Consider the following 25,306-nt stretch of genomic DNA (forward strand, 5'->3'; position numbering starts at 1 on the left):
TTATAGTTGAAGTATCTTTATTGAGGGATAATCAAAAAGTAACAGGGAAGGATCAAGTATCGACTTTCACCTTGGCTGAATTATTTTGGGCTACGAGGAGACGGTGTTTAAAATTAAAAAATAACGTTGAAAGCTTCAGAGGGGAATCATGATGGATGTAAACTGCACTTCACCCCAGTCTTTATCGTCAACACAGGAAACTGCTTCTAGCTCAAAGCTGCAATTTTGCTACACTTCCTTATGTGACCAGTAGGGGGCGGGGTCAAAGATTTTCCAGCCCTGCCGTTAGAGGGTTGCCAAAACAAAGCTTTTCTTCAAAGGGGGAGTGTCTGTCAGACCAGCTACATGGATAGACAGGTGACGAGTCAATAACAATAAGGCTCTGAGCATCCTCAGACCAAAAAGCTGATTTCTTTTCTCCAAAAACTGCAATGATACTTGAGTTTGGGTTGGGGGGGCTAGAGAGAAAACGCTGTCGTTCTCATAGTCAGGAAAACAAAGAAAATGATGGGGGGGGGGGGGGGGGTCAAGTGGTGATTAATAAAAACAAAAAGTGAAAAAGAAAAACCCAAACTTTAATCTTAAACGAACAGTTTCAGCAGCTTCCGATGAACGCCGTCACATTGCGTACTTTTGTGTCCATTCTTTTGCCATTTTGGTGTATCTGTAGAGGGATAAAAACAGATTTTAGAGGGGGGGGGGCTGCATTTTCAATCCAACTTCTTTACATAACTTTGTAGGGTGAGAAGGCGTAGTGGGAGGAGCCACAACAGCAGCTACAACCTTAAGCAATGCGGTTCGCATTCAGGCAGCGCCACAAGATACAAAAAGCGGAAACTCATACCTTGATTAGTAGACATGTTTACTAGCAGACCTTCAACCTGGATGTGCTGAACTTTTAAGACCCACTCCACTGAAAATAGTGTTTTTAATACGTTCTATCGGAGGTTTTCTGATGGAGGACATTACATAAATTAAGCTATTCAAACCTTGTGAATAAAGACAGGATTAAAAAAACCTGTTTCCTCGTCTGAGCTGGCATCTGGCTAAAAACTGTACCACTAGATAGCTTCAATATTGCTCAACATTTTTGTTGCACTGCTAATGTTAGCTTGGGGCTGTGAGGGACTTTAAGCTAGGGGGAGAACACGTAAACGGGGAGCTCTCAGTAATGGGGGGGGGGGGGGTTGCTCTGCATTAGCAATAGTCATATTTAAAAGACCAGTGAGAATGCTTTGAAAATAGATCAAAAGATGATCAAAGTGGGACTTTAACCACACCAGACACATTTGTGCCTGACCCCAAAAGCTACTTAGCAGGACACGTCAAATTGAACCACTTTTTCACTGTCATGCATACAGTTCATTTCCCGTCAAACTCGTCACATTCAGAACGTCTGAAGAAAATCAGATCAAATCTGAAGCTGGGGTACAAAAGGGAGACTGAATCTGACCGAGTACACTGGTTGTGTGCACACAGATTAGTGCAACAGTTAGATCTTTGCCAAGGTGAGAAAGAGATACCAGTCAAGATGCAGCACTAGGCTTACCCTACAGCATGGCATACTTTGCCGTCCACTCCTGAGCTAGTTTATTGTACCTAACAAAGTGAAATCCACGCACATGGATCAACCAAAAAAGGTGGGATCAGGGTCTTGTCACATGCAAAAGGACGGCTTTTACTCACTTCTGACCATCTGTTTTGTAGATCCGTGCAATCTCTGGCACTAATGGGTCATCGGGGTTTGGGTCACATAGGAGTGAGCAAATGGAGAGAAGAACTACAAGAGAAAAGTTTACGGAAACTCAGTTTGACATCGGAAGGCAAACTTCTTCCACAACATTAAAAGACATTAGTTAATTATTAAACGTCAAACTACAGCTTCCTACCTTTAGAAATAGTAAGTGCAGGAGACCACTGTGATCTGAGAATATCCAGACAGATACTGCCATTACTGTTAATATTTGGGTGGTAAATTCTTGTTGTGAATGCCACCTGAGGGAGAGACGCAACAAAAATCTGAGTTATGCAACGCAGATCCTGCGACAGAACAGGCTGGACCGGCAGATGATGTAAACAGGAAAAAAAAAGAATTACAGTTTCACTTTGTTCCGAAATCAAACGCTTTGTCTAAATCAAAAGGCAGCACCACATCCTGTCTTAACTCATTACTATGGAAACGCACAGAAGACACCCGTCATAGCAGCTCACCTTTGGGGGTTTGAAGGGGTAGTCTGTTGGAAAATGAATTGTCAGGAAGAAAACACCTCCCTGATATGGACTGTCACTCTGCAAGGAGAAGTTTAAACCGAGTTAAGGACTGACAGATCCAAGCATAAACATTTGCCGTTATATGAAGAAAGTGAGACCCCCCCCCCCACCACCATAACATGACGGGAAGGTCAAAATGTACTCACAGGTCCCATGATGGTAGCCTGCCAGTGAAACACTGCAAGGACAAAAATGAAGCATTATAAAGAAGCTTACAGGTCACTGTGACTGTCACAGCCTGCCAGGAACGCTGTTTCCTGTTCACGGCATCCACTAACATATGTGGTTTTCAGATTTACATCAGTGTGTTCGGATCACTTACTGTCATCTCCCACCGGGCCAGCAGAGCACTGAGCTGGGGGGTCACGAGCCAGGTCATTCAGTTCCTGTCAGGAGAGGAGCTTCAGTCAGTCATGAAGATACTAGAGTCTGACGAACGTCAACATCTCCAAACACCGAGTATGTGAGGAACAACGTCCTCCCTGGTTAAGGTTACCCCCATACCCCCTCCCCCGGACGGGCCCGCACAGCCCAGTTTTTATATCCACAGCAAACATACAGCCCGTCCATATAATGTTTATTTTTAGGTGACCGTCTATTTTGGAGCGGATGAGCCGGGCCCCACCCCGGCCTTTCCTCATAGAGGCTTCCAGACACCGGCAAGTTGCGGGCGGCCTGCCGGTTTCCGGGGCTGCCCGGTTCCCATCCGGGCCGGAGTTAACTCAGCCGGGCGCGCACACGCGCGACGAGGCTAATCGTGACGTGGGCCCTGGCCGGCTTGGTCAGGTGTGAATCACGGAGAACCGAACGCAAAAACAACGACCGAGACCGGTCGGCCCTGACAGACGTCAGCCCCAACAGAGAGGTTAGGTCGAAAATCGAAACTGCTAATGATTTAATGATAGCTGGCTGGCTGGCGAGCTGCGCGTCAGCCGGTTGTAACACATTTCTGACACACAAGTATCTGGACTGAAAACTATAACCGCCATCAAGCCGAGCAGAGCTCCACACCTGAACCTCGAAGCGACACTTCCTCGTTAGCCTTGACGGAGAATAGTTAGGGAGGCTAGCATGGAAAGCTAACACCGTTAGCACGCAGTTCCGCCGTTCTCTTACCTTGTGGATCCTTTTAAGGGCCATCCTCCCTCCGTGTTTGGGGTTTTCGTATTGTTGATACAGAAAGTGAGCACAAAGGCGGGCTGTGATGTTCCAGGATGACCGCTTCGATTAGATAATTCACGCTGGCTCAGCTCCACGGCCTGTCTGCTTAAGCTAGCTGATATGATAGCAGGTTAAAACTACGTATGCGGCCAAGACTTCACGAAAACTGGCTACGTTCCTCAGGAACTCCTTTCTTTTGGTTCGGTTCTGAAATATCCGTGTCCCCTCGGGAATTGACTAATTGCGAACGCCAGGTGGATAACCCCGGCCTGATATAATTGCCCCTCTTCAGGTTTCGGTCGATGCTGTTAGCTAACTAGCCGCTGTCCACATACAGATGAAGCTTTATGCCGTGAGGGCGGAGCCAGAATCCTGTGAGGGCGGAGTCAGTCAGTGGGAATGCGCCGTCATCCTGCTGTGAGGGCGTGGTCAGTTCGCCATGAGCGTGAATGAGAAAGCAGAATGAGAAATTATTGTCAACAATTTTATAACTTCCTGTTCATCCCTGCAGTTTTTTACACAAGACTTTTCTCACCTTTGTGTACAGAAATATAGAGTTTAAAATTTATATTTTTAGTGATTTATTGTTAACTATGTAGTTTCTAAAAGCAGCTGTTAAATAAAACTGATTATTAATAAATTAATTCCATTATTTTAACTGGATGACACTATAATCAGAACATCAAATTTTAAAATAAAGGGGCGGAGTCAAAATGGTTACGTCCTTCCTTATTGTAATGAGGATTGTGTGCTTCAGTGTGTTGTTTCATTTTGTGACTTTTCATCCGTTTGTCCCAGACAAATGCTCACCTGCATAAGTTCTCATTACTTCTTCAGGTCTTGCTTTTTTTATATTAGTTCCACTTGTAAATTTTCCTAGAAGTCCTAAATACACTTGGAAGATGAATTCTTACTTTTTCAGCTAAACTCCATGTCAGGAATGACATTCCAGAGTTTACTCTGAAAATATTCTTGAGCGTGAAAACTGTCACCTCTTTTGCTTTAGCAACATATTTCCAGATTAGTTGGGTAGAAACATTTGAACTTTGAAACATGCAGAGTAGAAAATGTCATTCTTTACTGTCCATTTCTGATCAGTTTACACATCATTCTCTTCTAAATATGAGCATCCAATTACAAAAGAGTCACCTATTTGGCTATAATTTTCTTCTGTGACACTACAAATTCAGATCTTTTCTATGGTTGTTTTTTATGGCTTTACCTCTTTCGTCTTCTAGATTTTTTCCATCCTGATTGTCATGTTCAACTTTTTTTCACCATGGATGTTTCAGAAATTGAAATGTGATTCAATAAACCTGGAAAGCTGAGTAGAGGAGGAGCATATGTGGGAAATCAGTCATTCAATTCCTTCAGATCTGTGCTGAAAAATACAAAAAATGTTGATGTGTTCAGATGCAGACCTAGATAATTTTATCTTTACTCTTTCTCTAATATCTTGGTCGTATATCTTTCAATTTCTGCTAGAAAAATTCACCTGCAGCCACTGTGTGTTATGTTTTAATAGGTTAAAAAAATAAACTTGTGGAAAAACATGAATAGTAGGTATGCTGTGTGGCACGTCAAATTAATTACCAAACACTCTATGTAAAATGACGTTGCTTTAAAATATGTTGTTTGTATAAAAAAGCAAATAAATGGCAATGATCTCCAACCGTCTTTATAGAACCCAGCATGGAGAGCATAAAAGCTCCTATCAAACAGTCTTTGAGACCAGACACCCATCTGGAAACATCTCCAGCATGTCCCAAATGAATTTGCTTGAAATTTGAATGTTTGTGTTTCTCGCAGCCGGTGGTGACGCAGAGACAAACAGGAACTGGCAGTTCCAGGAAACCGTAGCCAGTATTTCTGTCCTCAACTGTTTGTTGTTGGACTGAACGTCAAACTAAACTTCATCAAGCTTCTCTCCAGACATTTAGGCAGAAGCCCAGCTGGAGACTCAAGTAAAACAAAAATAAAGGCCCACAACAGAAAGAAAAGACTTTAATTTCACCTACCTTTTAACTTCTGGGTTGTTTCTGGTGCCAAACACAGCTGAGAAGGTCTGTAAAACCACACAGGATGTTTCTGAAATGATGTTTAAGGTTCTGTTGGTTTCCACCTGCAGCTCTGTTCAACTAGTTAACAAGCCAGGAGGCACACCAGATGATAAAAAATGACGTAAACATCGGGTTTTATCAGTTTTCACTGCATTTTAAGAACATTGCTAAATACAATTTCTACTGCATCATAAGAAAATTGTCAAACAAACAGAAAAATGTCACATTAATGGTGTGACGGAGGCTCCAAACCCCCAAACGTTATACTGTAGATCCAGACAGCTCCTCAGCATCAAATATGAAGAAAAGGTGAGTTTAAAAAGTCAATTTCAAGTATACGTCTTCTGAAAACAGCAAATTCTGCTTCATGTTTCAGGATTTTATTCTTTATTTACAGCTGCGAAACCAGCTCAAGGTTCCGACCCACAGCAGTTTTGTCTGGAGTGAAGAACATTCACTGACACTTCTGATAAAACTAGGTTTGAACCCCGCCCTCCTGTGGAGAGTCGCCGTTTCGCACCCCTGCAGGCACTGATACAGGGCTTCTGCTGCAGCCTCTGTGGGTTCTGCTGACTGGAGATTCTCCGACTATCTGACGTCAGAGTGCACTCCAGAGGGGAGGTCCAGCTGATTTATGGTGGTAGGGTCCTCCTGTGCTGGATCTGAGCTGCAGCATGAACCGGGCGCCCCCTCACACCTGGAGGGGATAGCATGACTGTTTCTAAGGCCAGACGGTTGGGTGTCACATCGCTCCAGGGCTCGGTCCCCAGCTTCAGATGGAGGAGTGGGAGGAAAGTCTGTTCTGGTCACCCCACCCTGAGTGAGCACGTCAGGAAGAGAGGTGTGACCTGGAGGATCATGGGAGGATGAAGGAATTGGCTCAGCAAACCCACAAAAGTCTCCGACTGATTGGAAGCAAAGTCCTGGAGCATCTTCTCCGTGTGTTTCAGCAGGATGCTCCTCCCCTTCGTCCTCCTGCTGATGCTCGGGGGGATTGGCAGGGACCTCCTCTGCTGGGGTCTCATTAGTCACGGGGCTATCGGAGTTCTGTTCTGATTCTGTGTCTCTCTGAGGAGAAGGTGCAGGTTGGACGGGTTGATGACACATGGGGCACGTTTCCTGCACATAAAGCCACTTTCGGAGGCAATTCCCATGGAAGAAATGACCACAAGATGTGACCACAGCAGAGCTCATGTCCTGGGAAGAGACAGAGGTTTGACATGAGGGTCCGCGGGCCAGAATCTGCCTGTTGATACCTAAGAAACAAAAACTTCCTTCCACTGTTAGATAAATCGTTATAGAAGCTTTAAGTTCCACTCGGATCATCTATTGATCTCTTGTAAAAGCGTTCCCTGTGGTCTTTTAATTATGATGATGCTGTTTTTAGTCAAAAAAAAACTTGTGTGTTTCTCTAGAACATCATTTCTGCAGAGTTCATTAGAAATTCACCTCTGAGTTTTGGGCAGGACTGTTGGCGCAAAGCAACCCCACCCCCCTTCCCCGCACCATTAGCTGAGAGCTCTCTGTTTACATGCTCTCTTGCTAGCTTACAGTCGCTCACACCTCCAACATTACCAGTGCAACAAAAATGGTAAGCAAGATGGGATGTATTTTCACTAAGGACACAGTGGGCATGTGGATTGAGAAATCATCAGAAATTCTATTTTAGGCTCTGTAAGAATAACATGCATGCTGTGGCAAGTCAACTTAATTACCAAACACATGCCTTCCATCAGAAAAATGCCACAAGAACATGTTAACATCATTTTCATCGGAGTGGGTCTTTAATAAAAATCCAAATAAACAAGATTTTCCAGCTTTTCTTATTAAGTTCCTTTCTTATTCATAACTTATTTCAACTGCTATGAATCTGTGTCTTTAATATAACATCACACAACTATTTCCTTAACTTATTTACCAACTTATTTATGGCTTAGTAGCTCTATGTTTTCAAAACGTATTTCTGGATTGTCGTGTATCAAGTCTGCCCACCAATACATGGTAAATGTTGTTTACATATTTGCCACTTTAATGCTTATACAGAAGGCCCAAAGCTCTCTCCAGCCACAGTCCCATTCAACACTGGCGCCAACCTATAACCACCAGGAGCAACGTGGGCAAGGCGGGAACCAAACCTGTGATATTCCAATCAGAAGTTGACCGCTCTACTTCTGCACCACGGCACCCATAATACATCACTTATCCTATAATGCCTTAGTCACATGCACTTTTTTTTTTATTTTTTGGATGCATCTTAAAGGGAGCGCAGGTTTGTCCTTGAGGCTCGAACGGCCACCTTAAGGGACATCACGAAAATGGAACGTACCATTGTCGTTTGTCTGGTAAATGTATCATGAATTATTTGTAAGAATAATGTATATTCCAAACAGTTATGACTTACAGATGACGCCGTCATATAGTGCCATTACGCCACACTGTAGTCCAATTTTTTTCAACCTTTTTTGAACCACGGCACGCTTTGACCTTGACAAAAATCCCACGGCACACCAGCATCCCAAAATGTAAAAAAAAAGGAGAAACTCATAGTCTGAATTGATCTACAGTCCCTCTGCAATCTCACATACATTTTTGTGATAATTGTAGCAGAACAAGCTGAAAGTTCCAGTTAGAAGATTTAAAAACTGTTTGATGTGTGTTCGTTGTGGTTTCAAGACGTTTAACAAGGACGACTCATTGTGCGCTGAGACGCTGTCACTTTAACCCAATGCATCATGGGAGATGTAGTGCGAACAACGCAGACAAACTGGCGTCTCTAAGCTTCATTGTTTTGTTCACCTGTTCCACGGTCTGACTCCGGATTCTGTGGAAAGCTACACCGCTAAAGACGAGTTTTAGCTGGTATTTTTGGTGGAACTGAGAGACTTTACGAGCAGAATGAGAACAAGGAAGTGAAGACTTTAATCACTTCTGATTGGTCAGACTGATGACACGTGATTAGGCCTCCAAGAGTGATTGGTGGAGATGGTTAAAGGGGCGGGACCTTTCCTAATGCAGCTGAAGCTACGGCTAAATCGCGGTACCGTCATTCTTATCAAAATGTCTTTAATAGAATCAAATAAACACAAAGAAAAAAATATTTTATGATCTTTCATATTTCTAACTACTCAGTGTTTTATCAGGGCCTGTTTGGATGCTGATGTCCTGGAGATGGGAAATGTTTTTAGATCAGTGAATGAGGGCAATTTCCTACGGCACACCTGACCATCTCCCACGGCACACTAGTTGAAAAACACTGCTCTAGTCGTTAGCAAGGTGCTGGCTCCCTACTGACCAGACGCAGATGCTGCATGCACAGAATGTGCCTGTAGGATGTCCACACAAACTACACGCTATCTATTTCCTCATTTCTAACAGTCAGGCTGCAGTAAAAGACCACTTACACAGTGCACAGGTTTCAGGGGTTAAATACACACACGCACGCACGCACAAAGTATACATACACACACACACACATACATACATAAACACAGTGGTGGACATAATTGTTGATACCTCTCAGTTAAAGACAGAAAGTCCACAATGCTCACTGAAATGACTTGAAACGTTCAAAAGTAACAATAAATTAAAATTTATTGAAAGTTAAATAATCAAACTCAGCCATTACATTTGAGTTGTTGATTAACAGAATTATTTAAAACAAACTAATGAAATAAGGCTGGATAAAAATGATGGTACCCATAACTTAATATTTTGTTGCACAACCTTTTGAGGCAATCACTGCAATGAAACTGTTTCTGTGTTTGTCAATGAGCCTTCTGCACCTGTCCACAGGTATTTTGGCTCACTCCTCATGAGCAAACTGCTCCAGTTGTCTCAGGTTTGATGGGTGTCTTCTCCAAATGGCATGTTTCAGCTCCTTCCACTGATGTTCAATGGGATTCAGATCTGGGCTCATAGAAGGCCACTTCAGAATAGTCCAATGCTTTTCTCTGAGCCATTCTTGGGGGTTTCTGGCTGTGTGTTCTGGATCTTTGTCCTGTTGGAAGACCCATGACCCAAGACTGAGACCAAGCTTTCTGACACTAGGCAGCACATTTCTACCCAGAATGCCTTTATCATCTGGAGATTTCATTTTACCTTGCACAACTTCAAGACACCCTGTGGCAGATGCAGCAAAGCAGCCCCAAAACAGAACTGAGCCTCCTCCATGTTTCACAGTAGGGACAGTGTTCTTTTGGTTGGATGCTTCATTTTTGAGTCTAGGAACATAGAGCTGATGTGCCTTACCAAAAAGCTCCAGTTTTGTCTCATCTGTCCAAAGGACATTTTCCCAGAAGCATTGTGGCTTGTCAACATGCATTTTTCCAAATTCCAGTCTGGCTTTTTGATGATTTCCTTTCAACAGTGGTGTCCTCCTTGGTCGTCTCCCATGAAGTCCACTCTGGCTCAAACAACCACGAATGGTGCGATCTGACACTGATGTACCTTGATCTAGGAGTTCTCCTTTAATGTCTTTGGAGGTTGTTCTGGGCTCTTTGGATACAGTTCCAACTATCCGTCTCCTCCATTTGTCATCAATTTTCCTCTTCCGGCCACGTCCAGGGAGGTTGGCTACTGTCCCGTGGGTCTTCAACTTCTGAATAATATGTGCCACTGTGGGCACAGGAACTTCAAGCTGCTTAGAGATGGTTTTACAGTCTTTACCTTTACAATTTTTGTCTATAAATTTGTTTCTAATGTCCTGGGACAATTCCCTCCTTGGCTTTCTGTTGTCCATGTTGAGTGTGGTTCACACCTTCTCACCAAACAGCAACGTGACTATTTGTCTCCCTTTTAATAGGCAGACTGACTGATTATGGATTTGAAAACAGCTGTGATGTCAATTAAAGGACATACCTGAGTTCATCATGACCCCCTGGGTAATTAGTTCTCAGTCTTTTATGGAGGTACCATCATTTTTGTCCAGCCTTATTTCATTAGTTTTTTTTTTTAAATAATTCTGTTAATCAACAACTCAAAAGTAATGGCTAAGTTTGATTATTTAACTTTCAATAAATTTTAATTTATTGTTACTTTCATTTCAGTGAGCATTGTGGACTTTCTTTCTTTAACTGAAGGGTGCCAACAATTTTGTCCACCACTGTATATATGGGTGTGTTCACTACAACCTGTCGCTCGCAGCAAGCCTGTAGAAAAAAAAAGAGCATAAATATTTCCTCTAAGGGGTCACAGAGCAGTCCATGACTTTGCTATTTCACCTGCATGCCCTGTACAGAGTTGACCATTTTTCCCTGGCAGACAGCTCGTCTCCACCCGTAAGAACAGTTGTGACTAAGGCCCAACTATAACAAATGATTTTTACTGAAAAATATTCCACTAAACATGCGTTCTAAAAGTATGTTAGGAAGAAATGTGTAACAAACTAAAGAGAGTCAATAGATTGGTAGTTTCTGCTGGGATTTTATGGGTAAAAACTTCATTTCAAGATATTTTGAAATGAAAACACTACAAAGGAAGTGATTATTAGGTCTGCTTTTACTTTTGAAATGAAACATGGAAGTGAAACTTCCTTTGGTGTCTCAGGTGAACAGCTGTCGTGTGACTGACCTGAAAGCAGATGGAGCAGACGTCGTCATGCTGCTGCAGCTGCTGCTCCGAGGCTGCAGGAAGAGAGCTGATCTTCTTGGCTGCTGCCCGCCTGAGCAGGAAGCTCCTCCATCCAGACTGAGCTCTCAGCCACACGTTAAAATACGAGTGGATGATGATGACAGACGCCCCCATCCAGCTCCACTCCCCAAACAGAGACTCCCAGGTTCCGTAAGCAACCACGCTGAGCGCCACCAGAAACTCCAACACCCGGCTGACAGCGTGAACCCAGTAGATCACCTCATCCAGGCTCTCAATTGGGTCGCTGCGGAACAGCTCCACCATGAAGAGCAGATAGATCAGCATGGTTCCTGTCACCTGTAGAGATGAAGGTCACAGTTGGTTTTTCCTCTAGCATGTAAGCCTGGAAATGTTCATGACGTAGACGAGGAACCGGCACAAACAACGTTGTCAACCTGCAGAGACAGTGGTCATGAGGACAAATGGATCAAACATCTAAAACCATTGAGGACAGCCGAGGTCACTGCTGACAGCCTTAAAGCCAGCCCGAACCAACCCAAGTAGAGGAACCAGTGCAACCCAGAGGACGGTGGAGAGCCATCTGAATTGGGCAAGGTTCACGGCAGGTCAGAGGAGGAAAATACAGACTCAGTGTTGGTGGGAGAACTGAACCACCTCCTTTCAGACACCAAGGCTCCAACCTACACCCACCTGCTCGCTCTAACTATAAGAGAACGGATTGGAAGAATCCTGAACACTGTACTAAAGGCCTGTACCAACCAACTGTCAACTGACCGACCTGACCAGGTTCTACAACACCTCTTCAAGACAGGCAAGGTAAGTGATTCACAGTGCTTTCCAGAAAGAGACACATCAGGAGAACAAAGGCAAATCACAACCAGAACAGTACAGTCACAATTAAAACATTAAAATCAGAAATCCAAGTTAAAAACCACTTTAAAACAAGGAGTGTAGTCAAAAAACCTTCAGCTGTCATGTGAATCTAACTACAACAGTTTCTATTCTGGACTTGAAAATGGTCAGAGTGGAAGTTTGTCCAACACAATGATTCTATCTGAGAACTAGACTGAGTGACTCCTCCCCCCTGACGTTCCAAACAGGAAGTACCCGGTGGGTCCAAGAAGCCAAAGTCCCATAGACTCCACAGAGAAATAAACAGCTGTTCCTCAGTCATTCTCTTGGTCAGAATAATCATTCTTGATCTGATGCATTTTTAAATTTTTTTTGATCATCCTCATTTTTTTCATGACATTTTCTCTTTAGTTCCAGTTATACAAGTTATAAACTGACCAATCAGATGCCTCAACAAAGGTATGTGGTCTCACGTCCGACAGTCACATTTGATTGACAGATTTCATGTAGTTCACTTTCAGGTGGTAGGGGTGCAGACTTCCAACAAGCTCACTCCTAATTGGTGAGAGTGGTTGCCATAGAAACGTTGACTTTAACCAATCACAGCTTACTGACGATGTTTTGCTCCAATATGGTGGTGTCTGCATCCTGAAAAAATTGCGACTGAATTGACTTCAATTGGCTGGTCCCGGAAGTAAACCATTTTGTATGGATGACGTCACACTCACTCCGTCCAGTTCTCATATACAGTCGGGGGGTACACCCCCAGGATAACCTGAAACAAATCCCTCAGAAGCAGGATGTGGGAGTCCATCACTCTGCTGGCAGGAGCTCAGACAGCAGAACCCCAGCCCAGGCCCAGCCCCCAAGGCCCAACACAAGATCCCCCATGCTGAAAGACCCCACCCACCATCGCCCGCCATCAGCGTGCATGTACTAAAAGGTCTAACTAATATTTTTGAGTCTGTCGTTTATAATAAAGGGCTTTATTATTTATTTAAAGTTAAGGGAGCTTGTTACAATAATTCCATAATGTCTCAAAGTTAAGTCATGGCATCTGGACTTAAAATGTTCTTTCTTGATACATTTCACTAATCTTCCCAGTGGCTCCACCCGTTTGATGAGGAGTGAAACTTTTCAAGGCTAAAAAAGTCCAGATGCCATGACTCAACTTCAAGACGTCACCAGGATCAAAGAGAACTTTCCTCAACGTCAATCAGGGATAGTGAGCCCTATTTGAGTTGTTGTATTCCAAAAGCGTATTTAGTTAGTAAAAACCTTGTTCCCTGCTATATTCTGGTTTAGCTTTAGCAGCCTCGCTATTCTGCGGATTTCCCCCCCCCCAATTTTGCATGCTTGTCTTTTTTTTTACAGCACATGTGTTCTGCATCCTGATTGGCTGTTGACATTTTGAAATTAATCTCCTCTGTGCTCCTGTATGAACACATTCAGCGTGACAATCTTTGATTGCATAAGATCTTGGTTTCCTTTTTTAGAAGTGAACTCATTTTTTCAATGAAGAGTTTAAACAAAAGAGAAAATGTTGAAAATGTTCAAGAAAAGTGGATGGGAAGTCTTAAAGCCATAAAAATAAAGATGAATTATTTCCAGATTTCACCAATTGCAGTAATCACAGTTGTCACTCATTAATCTCAGCTGCGATTAATGAGTGACAACTGTGATTACTTTATTGGTCTAAAGCATAATGTTTGCTCAGATCATTATTTCCTGTTCACTGACATTCCAACTGTGGACTCCGCCCTCCTTACCTGCAGTGATGTGAGCATGCAGCTGGACACTAGAATCAGAAGCCAGAAGTCCATGTGGAAGAACTGGGATATTCTATAAGCCATGAACACTGGAAAAACCAGCAGAAAAAGACACAGACTGAGGCCTCTGATGTGTTTCCACACACTCCTGGAAGCACAGAAAACACAAAAAATGGAATAAATCAAAAATGGCAATGCCCTCCTCCTCCAAAATAAACAAATTCTCCCACTGCTGCGGTCACCTGTTTCTGGAGGCGCCCAGCGCCAGGATGATGGGGTCGGTTATTTCAATCATTGACTGTAGAGTGGACGTGGTCACAATGAAGAGGATGATGCAGAGGAGGAAGGTGCGCTGCAGAGCCTGCATGTCCAACAGGCCGGTCTGAAGAGCGAGTAGCAGCAGAGTCACGCCTTCTGTCACGCCCCTGACAAACCACCAGGAAAAACAAAAAAGACTGGTTAAAAGGGGGAAAAAAATCCTGTTTAACAAACGACATCTTAAGGTAAAAAAAATAATGAATCAATAAAACCATCTTTGAAAAAAATTATTACAGTTTTTATTAACAAAACATATTGAAGGGCCTATATCATGCAAAATCAACTTTTTAGTGCATCATAATGTTAACTCCTCTTAAAACCAATGCCATTCATGCATCTCTGAAGGATTGCTCTAAAAACCTGCTCTCTGTGCACCAGTCACCCCCAAACCATGAAAACAAGTGGGTTCTCACATTGTGATGTCACAAAGTGAGAACCACCCCACCCAGGAAGAGTCTGTGCTGCCAGCCCCGCCCCCAGGCTTACACAAAAACACACACACTTTCGCTAGCTAGCAGTAATCGGCAAAAACGCTTTCCTTTTCTATGCACAATATGCACATCCATCTTTGTAAAAGTTTGGATGTTGTTTGTTTTCGTGGGAGAAACGCAGACACTGCTGAGGCCGACTCTAGGTTGACGTCATGAAAAGGGCGACACCCACAAGGAGCAAAAGGCGGGGCCTCAGAGATCAAGTCGCCTGGGCTGGAAAATGAACTGTGAAAATAACTAATGTTTCATAAGAAAATCGTTCTTTAGTGTGCCAAAGGTAATATTTGATCACATTTATGAATATTTTTTACCCTGAAGGGTTGAAGAAAAGCACGATATTGGCCCGTTAACAAACAATTACAGATTTTTATGATTATACAGAAGCACCTTAAGAAATAATAAACATTAGAAAATCACTCATTTACTCATTACATGAGTGCAAATCATTTTGGATGTTTTCTTAAAAACAAATCTGTCTTTAGTCACTTCAGAGAATCTCCATCATAAAGATGACGGCTTTCATTGTTTGCTCATGCCATCCAGACTTCTTTGGACCTTTCACACATCAGAAAAGTCGAGCTGCAGATTCAAGCCTGTTCTCCCCGTGAAGTCCTTCCTAAGGAAACCATTTTCTAAACCTCTATTTTGTAGCAGCTTTTTCCTGTCACAAACACAGAACCTCACAGGCTCACAGGTTGTGAGCTGAGATGAGTCAGAAATGAAACGACTGAAAAATTGATTTAAAAACAAATAACGATTATGATAAAAAGCCACAGTAATAATTTATATTACAGAAACAAATGTCAAAAAATTACTAAATGCTTAAAAATACAAATAAAGTTCACAAATAATGACCATCAAATACAAAGAAAAAATCAGCCTATTTTATTGACTAAAACTAAATGATTGAAAAACTGGAAGGAGCCTGAATTTGATTCTGATTAGAGTGTAGTCATGGTTGTAAGGAAGAAAAGGTTTGGTTTTGTGCCTCTCGTCTTCGCATCCTGCTGGATGAACTGAAGTCAAACAGGAAGTAGAACCTCAATAGCTTGTTTGAAACTGAGCTTTTACCCAGCATTTACCCTAATGTTCAAACCTTTGCTTTTAACTTTTACATGATCATGAGTTTTAGTTTGGTGTCATACAATTTTTTATTTAATTGAATTATGACTCTCTTTTTATTTACCTTTGAATATTTTGTGTTATTTGCAGCTATATTTCAGCACTGTATTTATATATTTTATTCATTTAGAGACTTACTTAAATGAAAAATGTGTTTCTGGTGTTTTTAACATGTTCTTCTAGCATTTCCTTTCATACATATATCTATAAGAAAAACTAAGATACAAACTGAATTTCTCAGTTTTTTAAATTTTGGTGAATTTTTAGCAGACAAAAAATTAATCCTTTGATCTTTTGTAAAAATGCTCCCATTGACTTTTTACAGAATAGAATAGAAAGGAATAGCAGCAACTCACTTGTGCAAAGAATGCAAAAAACAGCATATGTACAAAAAGTAATTAAAAGTCTGAAAAGCAACAAGTAAAACAGTAAAAATAAGGCTTGGGCGTATTTTTTGTGATTGAAGCAAAGTTGAAGTGAAAGAGCTGAATGCCTGCAGAAGTGTTTAAAGTCTGATGGATCTTTGTAGCTGAGAGTTTGCTGAAGTTCTCAGGAAGAAACGGGTTTCTAGTGAGCAAAACACACAAGCAGGGATCTCCTGAAGGAGCTCAGTGTCTCAATGCCAGAATGGTGGAAACTGATGAAACCAGGATGGAGTTCAGAGAGTAAAGGACCACAGGTGACGGCCTCTCACCTGTGCATGACGTTCTCATTCTGAACGGCTGCAAATCCTCCCAGGTAGAACTTGCACAGGTTGAGCAGACCAAGAGCCAGGTAGGACACGACGAAGGTCAGACCCAAAAGAGAGTAGGGCGTGGCGCAACACTCTGACACACTGCACAGAGAGGCAGCACATTATCAGACAGGACGGAGCCAGAGTGAAGGAGAAGAAGAACGGGAAGTGCCACCTTGTCAGCAGGAGGAAGATGATCCCTGATTGGGGGGCAGAGGTCTCGACAGACAGAACATCTGAGCACAGCTGGACCGTGAACAGAACACACCAGAAGAGAGAGAAGAGTGCTGGGACGGCATACTGGTTCCACAGGGAGATTCCCACAGCCAGGAACCTGTAGATTTCAGTGAGCTGGGGCAGAAAACAACATTTTTTCACCAACCATGACAGAGCAGCATATGACGTTCACAGTGGACTGTCACTGCCCCATATCCCTTGTGGGGTCCAGATGACCCCTGAGGTGTTCTCCCTACCATGACAAAGGTGGAGACGATTTCCTGTAATCCATGGACACCAGTGAAGATCACAAATCATTGAAGAAAAAAGGTTCAGAGCACTGTCTAGTGCAGGGGTGTCAAACTCATTTTGGTTCGGGGGCCAAATTCAGCCCGTCTGATCTCAAGTGGGCCGGATTAGTAACGTAAAAGCAAAATAACAGCATTATTTGACATCTGACACTGAAGCAATCCCGATAATAAACTCAAAAGGAGCTACAGAAAAAAACGAAACACCTTACCTTGAATGTAAATGTCCAAACCATTAAAAATTAAACTAAATTAAACCTGCTAACATTTTGAACATAAGAATTTATCCTCCCTTTCTCTCCTTAAACTTCACACGACCGTCAATATCAGGATTCAAATCCTGTGCAGAAACACATTTACTGTCATTCAACTGTGCAAAACACAATGAAATTTCCAAGAATGTTTTCCTGGTTTCTGCCTGAATTTTGTGATAACACCTGCCTTCTTCCTGACCTTTGATAGGGCGCCATGTGATGACCAGACTGACATCACATGACCAGTTCACTCCAACATTGTCCAGCACAGTAACTAGAGAGCTGACTATTTTATCAGCTGCTGTTGTCCATCAACTCAAGAAACTCAGCTGTGACGGTCTTTTTAACATCTTTAATAAATATGCACAGCTGTATATATCTGTGATGTTGGTGATTTCAAAAATAGCAACCGAAAATGCAATAAAAGACTGGATTCCTTCAGTTCAGTCCAAGTCTCCTCAGAAATGTTGGATCTGGAATCGCAATCCCTGACAGACTCATGTTGGCAAAGGTCGACTGCTTTTTGGGGCACAAGTTCACCTCTGAAAAAGGTTTGGATGTTTGCACCAACGTGTTTACAATAAGGTAGCTGTCACTGCTCCATCACTGATGTCAATGCTGCAGTGAATGCAAATGGTTGTTTTTTCAGTCCAGCTAATAGTTGGTAATGCTTCTCTTTTCTTAACTGCAAATGGTGAAACTTTTCTTTATGGTGAGTCTCATAGTGGTGCTGAAAGTTGTATTCTTTGAACACTGCAGCCTGTTGATGACATATCAAGCATGGGAGTTTTGCATTCAGCTTTGTACACACACAAAAAAACAACAATTTTTCCTGGAAAGCTCTTGACTCTTCACTTTTTGACAACATTTTGGTCATTATTGTGTCAATACTGATCATCCTTATGGCAAGATAACAGCGGTGAGGCTCACAGGGAACCAAAGTGCATCTTACCCAGACGCAGAGCTGTTAGGTTTCGCTTTTGGCACGTGCAGAGATATGCTTTTTCAGCTGCTTTGCTTTTCCTTTGCTCCCCCTAGTGGCGGAATTGCGCATTTCGGTTATTTCTTTAAAAAAATCATAACTCGCCACAGGAATGGACTAGAAACTTGCTTTCTTTTTTAAACATACTTATGATTTTTACTCTTCATGTGTGAGCCGGACTTAACCACCTGGCGGCCCGGATACGGCCCGCGGGCCGTATGTTTGACACCCCTGGTCTAGTGGGTCTAGATGACCCAAATTCCAACATAACGTTATGTTGGAAGTACATGGGCACAAGGCATAGTAGCGCATGTACTCATAGTTGGAAGAGGCTTGGTGTAAAATGTCAAAGCGGAGCAAATCTTGTGAATCTTGCTCCAGGATTTTTCTTTCACAGTTCTACTCTGATATATGAAAGACTTGGTGTCTTATAGTTCCAGTCCGACACAAAGCGCAATGATTAATTTCTCCTTCATGATCAATTTTCAAATGGTTGGCATTTCCATGGAATAAAGAGAACCATCCAACATCACTATCCAATCAGACTCCCTGATTGATCAAAGTTCAACCTGGTTTAACCTTCAATGTGGGTTTGATGACCGAGTATTTTTTTATATAGAGTCCAAAAACTTGAGCAGCGACAGATAGTTTTCAACACGGGAACCCAAAAACAACTACCTGAAGTGACGTCATGAAAATGGAACCTACCATTGTCGTCTGTGCAGTAAATGCATCACGAAGTATTGATAATACAAGTTGCACACAACTATGACGTACAGGTGATGCTGTGATTCGGTGTCCTGACACCACACTCTAGTGGTTAGTAAGGTGTGCGTACAGGCTCCTTACTGACCAGGGTGTGCAGGTATATGCTGTAGACGCCCGTAGGCTGTCCACACAAACAACACTCTCTGATTGTCTCATTTCTAACATTCAGGATGCACGCATGGAGGAGGCATTTATCACATGAACAGCGCCAACGGCTCCTTGTGCAGTCCACTAGATTTGGGGGGGTTGAAAGATGAAAAATCTGTACGACATGCCTGCGTCTCACCTACTTCACCCTTATGTGTCTTTTAAGTGATGGCTATGATTGATCGCCCGTAAAAAAAAAAAAGACAGGTTTGCCCATTCCCAGCCGGAATCCACCTGTATGGGCAGTGTTGACTAATGGCTAAAGACGCAGAAGTTTGTTACAGATGTGCTGATGAGGGCACATCTGTAACAAGCTTGTGTTTAGGAAGTTTCCGTTCTGGGTAATGTCATTTGGTTTGGTGGCGACCAAACTTATGGATGAAATACTTCTGAAATGATTTCAAAAGCTAAGAAGGACTTTTAGAATAAAGCAATATCCAGGGGGAAAGCCAGTTTAGCTTCAAGTTAACTGAAGTTTGGTCTCACGAAGTCAGTCTTTAGTCAGTCTGTCCAGAGGATAGAAGCAGAGCGTGCCGACTCAGGATCTTTGTGTTTGCTGCTAGTAAGTCACCAAAGTACTAGAGTGTGCTTTTTCTGTACCCTCACTTTCAATTTTCTCTTCAAAAGGAAGGGACAAAGACACAAGCAGGTAAACATCCGTTCAGCTGTTTTTCTTGGCTTTCCCAAGTCCACCCACTAGTCAGGAAAGAAGCCAGAGTTGGTTATAAACATGATTACCTCAAACTGAGTCAGCTCAGAGAAGGCTGCTCTCGCCAGGCGATACGGCACAAAGAGGTTTGAGAGGAGGAAGACCGCCACCCCCGCAGCCGTCAGCCCCAAAGACAGGGAGCTGATGGTCAGGAGGGTGGGGTGGGGCGGAGACCAGAGCCGAACCAGCAGGGGGAGCACGTGAGCGGAGAACAACCACACCTTCCTGGTCTTCATGAGGAAAGCGCACAGCGTGCTGAGGATGATCTGACCTGAGCAAAGAGTGACAGTGAAGAGAAGTCGTGATTATGGGATGTTTAACTACTTTTAAGAAGAACATAACACCATAAAACTTTAGGTAGAAAAAAAGTTGTATTTCCTACTTTTGTCCCTTTTAAGGAAACTTCAGTGACTTTGAGCTAAATGACTGAGCTGTCTGTCCTGCTCAGACCTAAACACCTTTCCAAAGCAGGCTTAGCTTCACAGACCCTGGTTAGTTCCCCTTTACAGTTATTCATGCGGACTAATGTGACTCTACAACAAGAAAACAACCCAGCATGTGAAATATCTGCAGGACATTCTGAGATTGTTATTGTCTGCTTTGATGAGTGAAACTCCACGGTAATCCAGGCATGTCATGCATTAAAATCTGAGGTAATAATAATAAGGTAAAGAGGTACTTTCATATGACAGGAAGCAGGGATCTGGATTGGATTGCAGCGTGGAGGGTGACTCTTACTCGTCATGGCAGAGACAAATCTGTTGAAGGCTGAAGCATTCAGGTGAGCTGCAGCGTGGTAACCGTAAACTAGCTCCTCGCGGATGTAATCCCTGAAAGAACAAGAACACACGCACAGTATTCAATCTGTGGTCAGAAGAGATGATCAGTTTCCAATCAGAGTGTTTCACTAACAAGTTGGCTTTTTAGGAAGTTGAGTTTTAGTGTGGGGAAGGATACCCTTAGGAAGTCCCACTCCAATTGTCTTTTGATCTTTTCAATATGTCATGTTTAGCCCAAACCAAAAAACCTGTGGCGCATAAGGATCTATTTGTCTACAAGTGATAATGCATCAGAATAGAGCAGAGCAGGGAGCTTGTGGCCCGCCCAGCATATTTCTACCTCACAAATAAGATCTTTTACGAATGAATTTCTTTTTCGTCTGCTCCTGATTCACAACAATTTAAATAATAAATAGTCATAAATGCAAATTTTGACCTTAATTTTCTCTATACATGTATTCCATCATCAAAAAATGCTACAAAAACACATTAACAACACCAAAAACACCATTTTCATCAGAGTGGGTCTTTGAGTCACAACTACATGCCAAAATATGTGTGTCGTACTGTATACAGGTATGCAACTCAATGCACATTTGTAAAATGTCTGAATGCAGCAATCAGACTCTTTCTAACAAAGAACCATCTTTGCCGATTTGTCTTTTCAGTCAGGTGGATATCATGGAGTCCCTTCAGCTGTTTGTTGTTGTTTGTTTTTGAGCAGCAGAATCTGTCAGGTCAAAGTGCGGATCATTTGTATGTATGTGTGTATATTGTGTATATATGTGTTTATACTGACTCCATAGTTTTGTTTCTGTTCTTGTACTGCTGCCGCAATAAGGAAATTTCCTCATCGTGGGACTAATAAAGGAATATCTTATCTTATATCTTATTTCTTTTCTATAATAAAAGCTAAAAAAATGATAAAGACTCCCCTTTTTATGTTTTCTTTTAACAAAAATATAAAACAAAACAAAACAGAAAACAGCTGCAAATCTAATATTCTTTTATTTTGAAAAACTCTTTTTCCATGGCAGAGCTCTGTCTAAGAATGCTTTTAGCTCTCAAGAAAAACCTGTCGGTCAACAATTTCAATTATTCACAAAAATCAAATTGCAAATAGACTGATTTAGTTTTAAGCTGCTGATGTGGTTTTCAAAATAAAAGACGTGTGTAGTAGCATCAAACCAGAGTGAGAGGTCCGTTGGGAGTGAACACGTTTTTGTGGTTTAAATGCAGAGTTGTTTGTGCTGCTGACAGAGAGGCTTAATGACTGAAGCTCTCCGCTGCATCAGCACATGCACACTTACATGCACACTCAACGTGCACGCAGTACTGTGCTCTTGACCTTTAGTTGCTCAATCGTCTCTAGCTCACCTGGATGTTTAAGTACATCTCTGACATGTTAGCACCGTATGAACCATCTGGGCCTCTAGAGACCTCAGGGACCGGCCTCCTGCAGGGGCCCAGAGTCAGGACTAAGCAAGTGGAATCAGCGTTTCAGTCTTATGCAGTTAAAAGCTGCAACAGTCTCCCTGAGGTTGTGAGAAAGGCCCCTACGGTGTTATGGTTCATATCTAGACTCAAAACATTCCTGTTTAGCCGTATAGATAACTGAAGGGTCCTTATTGACACCTCTTTTCATGTTCTTTTCTCTTTCCTTTCTTTTAAAGTAAATGTAGTATTGATTATGTAGGTTTTTAATATTTGCACTGTTATGTGTCATGATTTTAATGCATTTTCCTGTTTTGTGAAGCACTTTGAATTACTTTGTGTATGAATTGTGCTTTACAAATAAACTTGCCTTGCCTTGGATATAAAATAAATGTTCTCAAAACTCAAATTTTAAAATTCAACTATGTCTTAATTGATTAGAAACAACTTTAAATTCAACTGGAATATGAAAAGTATAAAATATCTAGCTGTGGAAATAACAATAAACTTTCAAAATATAAACATTAAAAATTATTCAGGAGTACAAGAAAAGACACAAAAAGACATTAAAAATGGTCAACAATGTCATTAGATTTCAGCTGTAGAATTGAAATAGTAAAAATGAACATTTTGCCCCGGTTTTTATTTTTATTTCAAGCTCTACCAGCACAGGTCTCTAACATGCAATTTACAATGTGGGACAAGACAATAACCAGATTCATATGGGACATTAAAAGATCCAGATTAAAATAAAGCACCCTCCAGCTTCCAAAGAGTAAATGAGGTGTGGCACTAAAGCTGAGAGAATACTATATCACTTCATAGCTACGATACTAAAGCTGTTGGTGTAATCCCTGTTATACTGGAAAATGGAAAATTAGAGAATGCAAAACTTTACCAGACCCCATTCAAAACACTATTAGAGAGAAAGAGTTATATGAAACAAAGAAAAGGCATCAAGATCCCATAACAAATTATACCCTAACTATATGGTTCAAACTACTGCAAAAATACAAAATCTCAGATAATGCATAAAAAAATAAAAAAATAAAATGGGTAGCATATGATTTATTATGATTTATTTAAGCCAATAGAATCTGATCAAACGTATAAATATTGTACTACAAAAGGAATGCTTGTTAGAAAAGAAGGCAGACGGCTGAAGAGTTTTGAGAACTTGGCTAAACAATTTCACCTTGAAAAATGGGATTGTTTTAGATATTTATAAATGAGAAACTATTATAAGACAGCAATACACAGTGGCTCTTCTGGGGATGAGGGTGGGATTGTTCAAACAATAATAAAGGCGTATAAAGACAACGATACTAAAGTGATTAGTACACTTTATAAATCTTTAACGGAGCATGACAAAAACACAACGTTAAAAGTAAAAGAACACTGGGAAAAAGAATTAAACATAAAGATTACTGAATAGGATGGGTTAGACAGACACCACCATACCACCACTGGATCTCGATCATGGAGAGAGTTTGCCTAGAACAGGGGTCGGGAACTTATGGCTCACAAACCAAATATGGCTCTTTTGATGGTCACATGTGGCTCGCAGACAAATCTTTAATTATACTTTTTTTTTTTTTTTCAGTAGACAGGTTCTTCTCGGGTGCGATGCGATGCCAGGGGGGGCGCGCAGTGGTAGCGGTGCTTGGAGAAAAAATATCTGCACCACTATCAATTAACTATCATCTATTACTTCACAGAGTTTATAACATCCTAAAACCTGCGAAGCTCCGTCCTTGCAACTGCGCGCTCCCGTCTCTGACAAAGAGCGCGCAGTAGCAGCCGCATGTGTGAGGAAGAAAGGGGGGATTTGTGGGCACGGGCAGCAAGGTGAATCGAGCAGGGATTGTCAAAACTTAAAACACGCTGCTGTCACTCCCTGCAGCGTGAGAGTATGTGTTTGGCTCCACGTCTGCATGTGAGCAGTCTTTCTCACATCTACAGAACATTCATACTAACCTACAATCACGTTTAAAGTCTAGACCATCAGCAAAACCATGCAGCACCAGAAGTCGTAATAATGGTAAGAAATACTCACAATTGATTAGCAACAGCATAACAATGTTGTTCAAAAGAATCCACAGATTTATTGTACTTGAAAAGTGTTGAAATTACATCAAATGCACACATTCACTTGTATATTTAGTTTTAAACATATTGTTGCGGACTGAATTGGACTGGATGGCTGTTGTTGGGTCGCGTTCTAAATTCTGGAGTTCATTGAACGCATCAAGCAGAGATGCTGTTTGGCTCTCGGTTCTGTCACTCAGCCTGTTGTTAGGTTGTTTGGACCAATTGGGTTCAGCCATGGGCCGAATAAGGGAAATAGGAGGGCTGATGCAGCAGAATAAGAAGCGCTGGGTGAAGCGCTCTCAGCGAGAGAGATTCAGGAGTTGCTGAATTAATTGTACGGCGTTTGTTGCGGTCTGCAGTAACCAGAATAAAGAACCCTAAAATAGGTTAAGTCTCCGTGCCTCAGTGTGGGAAAGGGACACTACATTATTGTATGGCTCTTTCGAAATTACATTTAAAAATATGTGGCATTTATGGCTCTCTCGGCCAAAAAGGTTCCCAACCCCTGGCCTAGAAGAACCTCACAAGATTTTTCACAAGGCCTAAACTGAAGAATAAACATTTAAAAACATATCAGAGCTGCTGGCATGAATGTGGAGAAGTAAATGTAGACCATTCTCATGTATTTTGGAAGTCCAGTCACTTCAGTGAGCATCGTGGACTTTCTTTCTTTAACTGAGGGGTACCAACAATTTTGTCCACCACTGTGTGTGTGTGTGTGTGTATGTATATATATATATATATATATATATATATATATATATATATATAATCAGTATTTTATTCCATAAATTTTGATTCGCTGACGGATTTTTCAGAAATATATAAATATTTTTTAGTTATTTATCTTTGCTTGCCTGCGATCTACCCTCATGTCCTTGAAGATCGACCGGTCGATCGAGATTGACTTAATGAGCACCTCTAATCTCCAATCTAATCTTTACCAATCCGTGCTAATTCCAGGTTAAATCTGTCCTGAAGAACACATGCAGATGTCTCAAAAGTGTTTATAAAGCAGAAACACACAAACTCACTTGGAAATTTGATGCCCCATGTAGAGGAGAAGGCCGACCAGGACGTGGAGGTAGAGCGTCACAAGATGTCTCAAAGGCAAAACTAAAACCACCAAGTTTAGGAAATGACCTGAAAGACAAAAAGACTCCCTTCTGTCACGGATGTGCACCCACACAAATCAAAGGATTCACATCAGAGTCACACAAAAGCAGGAAAAGAGCAACATTTTCACAAAGTT

At 41.9% G+C, this 25,306-nt stretch overlaps 2 protein-coding genes across 6 annotated transcripts in view; both read right to left on the reverse strand.

Annotated features, from left to right (window-relative positions):
• Positions 1–6,634, reverse strand: LOC101158902 (ubiquitin-conjugating enzyme E2 D2). Of its 2 annotated transcripts, XM_011490782.3 has the most exons (9): positions 5,451–5,937; positions 3,388–3,847; positions 2,594–2,657; positions 2,418–2,449; positions 2,212–2,289; positions 1,890–1,995; positions 1,687–1,780; positions 1,550–1,599; positions 1–664 (listed from the first exon to the last, which is right to left on the reverse strand). In XM_011490782.3, the coding sequence occupies exons 2-8, from the start codon at positions 3,409–3,411 to the stop codon at positions 1,551–1,553; spliced, it is 447 nt and encodes a 148-aa protein (XP_011489084.1). In that variant the 5' UTR covers positions 3,412–3,847; positions 5,451–5,937; the 3' UTR covers positions 1–664; position 1,550. The 2 variants fall into 2 exon arrangements, with proteins under 2 accessions (XP_011489084.1, XP_004082832.1); XM_004082784.4 differs by lacking the exon at positions 1,550–1,599 and having other exon boundaries at positions 5,451–6,634.
• LOC101166429 (RING finger protein 145) overlaps positions 5,857–25,306 on the reverse strand; it is a 26,122-nt gene continuing 6,672 nt past the window's right edge. For 3 of the 4 annotated variants that reach the window (XM_004082812.5, XM_078940660.1, XM_011490783.4), the window contains 9 exons: positions 25,089–25,197; positions 20,489–20,580; positions 19,780–20,021; positions 16,542–16,717; positions 16,328–16,468; positions 13,945–14,127; positions 13,703–13,850; positions 11,061–11,417; positions 5,857–6,689 (listed from right to left, as the gene is read on the reverse strand). In XM_004082812.5, the coding sequence (XP_004082860.1) occupies positions 6,081–6,689; positions 11,061–11,417; positions 13,703–13,850; positions 13,945–14,127; positions 16,328–16,468; positions 16,542–16,717; positions 19,780–20,021; positions 20,489–20,580; positions 25,089–25,197 (2,057 nt within the window). In that variant the 3' untranslated portion in view covers positions 5,857–6,080. Of the gene's footprint in view, positions 6,690–11,060; positions 11,418–13,702; positions 13,851–13,944; positions 14,128–16,327; positions 16,469–16,541; positions 16,718–19,779; positions 20,022–20,132; positions 20,581–25,088; positions 25,198–25,306 lie in introns of all 4 variants that reach the window. The other variant, XM_078940661.1, reaches the window with a different exon arrangement.

Source organism: Oryzias latipes, chromosome 22 (genome assembly GCF_053564925.1).
Source record: "Oryzias latipes strain Hd-rR chromosome 22, Olatipes_Hd-rR_3.1".
Lineage (NCBI taxonomy): Eukaryota > Metazoa > Chordata > Actinopteri > Beloniformes > Adrianichthyidae > Oryzias > Oryzias latipes.

What these genes read in the sequence shown, in the direction of transcription:
- LOC101158902 (XM_011490782.3), bottom strand. Translation starts at nt 3,411, where the DNA reads ATGGCCCTTAAAAGGATCCACAAG. An exon ending in TGGCCCGGTGGGAGATGACA is followed by an intron (nt 2,450 to 2,593) that starts GTAAGTGATCCG and finishes TTGTCCTTGCAG; the next exon opens with TGTTTCACTGGCAGGCTACC. An exon ending in TGCACTTACTATTTCTAAAG is followed by an intron (nt 1,781 to 1,889) that starts GTAGGAAGCTGT and finishes TTTCTCTTGTAG; the next exon opens with TTCTTCTCTCCATTTGCTCA.